This window comes from Eimeria tenella, genomic scaffold, assembly GCF_000499545.2.
Source record: "Eimeria tenella Houghton genomic scaffold, Eth_scaff597, whole genome shotgun sequence".
Taxonomy (NCBI): Eukaryota; Apicomplexa; class Conoidasida; order Eucoccidiorida; family Eimeriidae; genus Eimeria; species Eimeria tenella.
The window spans coordinates 1,892-4,434 of record NW_013543421.1 but is presented as its reverse complement, the minus strand read 5'-3'; the positions used below and the strand labels follow the sequence as shown (position 1 = coordinate 4,434).

Below are 2,543 nucleotides of genomic sequence, written 5' to 3'. Positions count from 1 at the left end.
ATTTGGTTGCGAGAATGGGTCGGCGAATGCGTGGGAAATGAGGGCTGTTGCAGATGTTGAATGGTTGGTATGTGGGATGCGGGTGCAGTGATTTTTGTTGGGGTGTGATGAGACTGTAGCGGTAGACGCTGGAGGAAAGTGGCAGGGCAGGTTGTCAAAGGATGGGTGCGTCGACATGGCGTTTGAGACGTCGTAGATGCGGTTGATGGATAGAAGGGTAGACCTGGGAGGAGGCGCGTGGGTGTTTGGAGTAACGCGACTTCTGCTGTGCTGCGGTGCATTGGTGGTTGCAAAGCGGCAGCGGAAGTGTCATGAGAGAAGCGCAGGGAAGAGAGGACGGAGAGACTGGCGAGGGTATTATTGCAGTTGGAGGAGGTGCATTTGCTTTAATGACGCTGTCTGGGTAATTGATGTTGTGGAGTCGGTTTTGGTGTTGAGTGATGCGGCATTTGGTTGCGAGAAGGAGTCGGCGAATGCGTGGGAAATGAGGGCTGTTGCAGATGTTGAATGGTTGGTATGTGGGATGTGGGTGCAGTGATTTTTGTTGGGGTGTGATGAGACTGTAGCGGTAGACGCTGGAGGAAAGTGGCAGGGCAGGTTGTCAAAGGATGGGTGCGTCGACATGGCGTTTGAGACGTCGCAGATGCAGTTGATGGATAGAAGGGTAGACCTGGGAGGAGGCGCGTGGGAGTTTGGAGTAACGCGACTTCTGCTGTGCTGCGGTGCATTGGTGGTTGCAAACCGGCGGCGGAAGTGTCATGAGAGAAGCGCAGGGAAGAGAGGACGGAGAGACTGTCGAGGGTATTATTGCAGTTGGAGGAGGTGCATTTGCTTTAATGACGCTGTCTGGGTAATTGATGTTGTGGAGTCGGTTTTGGTGTTGGGTGATGCCGCATTTGGTTGCGAGAAGGAGTCGGCGAATGCGTGGGATATGAGGGCTGTTGCAGATGTTGAATGGTTGGTATGTGGGATGCGGGTGCAGTGATTTTTGTTGGGGTGTGATGAGACTGTAGCGGTAGACGCTGGAGGATAGTGGCAGGGCAGGTTGTCAAAGGATGGGTGCGTCGACATGGCGTTTGAGACGTCGTAGATGCGGTTGATGGATAGAAGGGTAGACCTGGGAGGAGGCGCGTGGGAGTTAGGAGTAACGCGACTTCTGCTGTGCTGCGGTGCATTGGTGGTTGCAAAGCGGCAGCGGAAGTGTCATGAGAGAAGCGCAGGGAAGAGAGGACGGAGAGACTGTCGAGGGTATTATTGCAGTTGGAGGAGGTGCATTTGCTTTAACGACGCTGTCTGGGTAATTGATGTTGTGGAGTCGGTTTTGGTGTTGGGTGATGCGGCATTTGGTTGCGAGAAGGGGTCGGCGAATGCGTGGGAAATGAGGGCTGTTGCAGATGTTGAATGGTTGGTATGTGGGATGCGGGTGCAGTGATTTTTGTTGGGGTGTGATGAGACTGTAGCGGTAGACGCTGGAGGAAAGTGGCAGGGCAGGTTGTCAAAGGATGGGTGCGTCGACATGGCGTTTGAGACGTCGTAGATGCGGTTGATGGATAGAAGGGTAGACCTGGGAGGAGGCGCGTGGGTGTTTGGAGTAACGCGACTTCTGCTGTGCTGCGGTGCATTGGTGGTTGCAAAGCGGCAGCGGAAGTGTCATGAGAGAAGCGCAGGGAAGAGAGGACGGAGAGACTGGCGAGGGTATTATTGCAGTTGGAGGAGGTGCATTTGCTTTAATGACGCTGTCTGGGTAATTGATGTTGTGGAGTCGGTTTTGGAGTTGAGTGATGCGGCATTTGGTTGCGAGAAGGAGTCGGCGAATGCGTGGGAAATGAGGGCTGTTGCAGATGTTGAATGGTTGGTATGTGGGATGTGGGTGCAGTGATTTTTGTTGGGGTGTGATGAGACTGTAGCGGTAGACGCTGGAGGAAAGTGGCAGGGCAGGTTGTCAAAGGATGGGTGCGTCGACATGGCGTTTGAGACGTCGCAGATGCAGTTGATGGATAGAAGGGTAGACCTGGGAGGAGGCGCGTGGGAGTTTGGAGTAACGCGACTTCTGCTGTGCTGCGGTGCATTGGTGGTTGCAAAGCGGCAGCGGAAGTGTCATGAGAGAAGCGCAGGGAAGAGAGGACGGAGAGAACCTCAAGGTTATTGTAGCAAATGAAGGAGGTGCGTTTTCTCGAATGACGCTGTCTGTGTAATTGATGTTGTGGAGTCGGTTTTGGTGTTGGGTGATGCGGCATTTGGTTGCGAGAAGGAGTCGGCGAATGCGTGGGAAATGAGGGCTGTTGCAGATGTTGAATGGTTGGTATGTGGGATGCGGGTGCAGTGATTTTTGTTGGGGTGTGATGAGACTGTAGCGGTAGACGCTGGAGGAAAGTGGCAGGGCAGGTTGTCAAAGGATGGGTGCGTCGACATGGCGTTTGAGACGTCGCAGATGCAGTTGATGGATAGAAGGGTAGACCTGGGAGGAGGCGCGTGGGTGTTTGGAGTAACGCGACTTCTGCTGTGCTGCGGTGCATTGGTGGTTGCAAAGCGGCAGCGGAAGT

General features: G+C 54.0%; 1 protein-coding gene across 1 annotated transcript; it reads right to left on the bottom strand.

Annotated features, from left to right (window-relative positions):
* Positions 1 to 1,727: 1,727 nt before the first annotated feature.
* On the bottom strand, positions 1,728 to 2,237 carry ETH_00026060 (uncharacterized protein; the record flags this gene model as incomplete). The annotated part of the gene is made up of 1 exon (XM_013377642.1): positions 1,728 to 2,237. One exon carries the CDS (start codon positions 2,235 to 2,237, stop codon positions 1,728 to 1,730), a length of 510 nt encoding a protein of 169 aa, XP_013233096.1.
* Between the last annotated feature and the right edge of the window lie 306 nt (positions 2,238 to 2,543).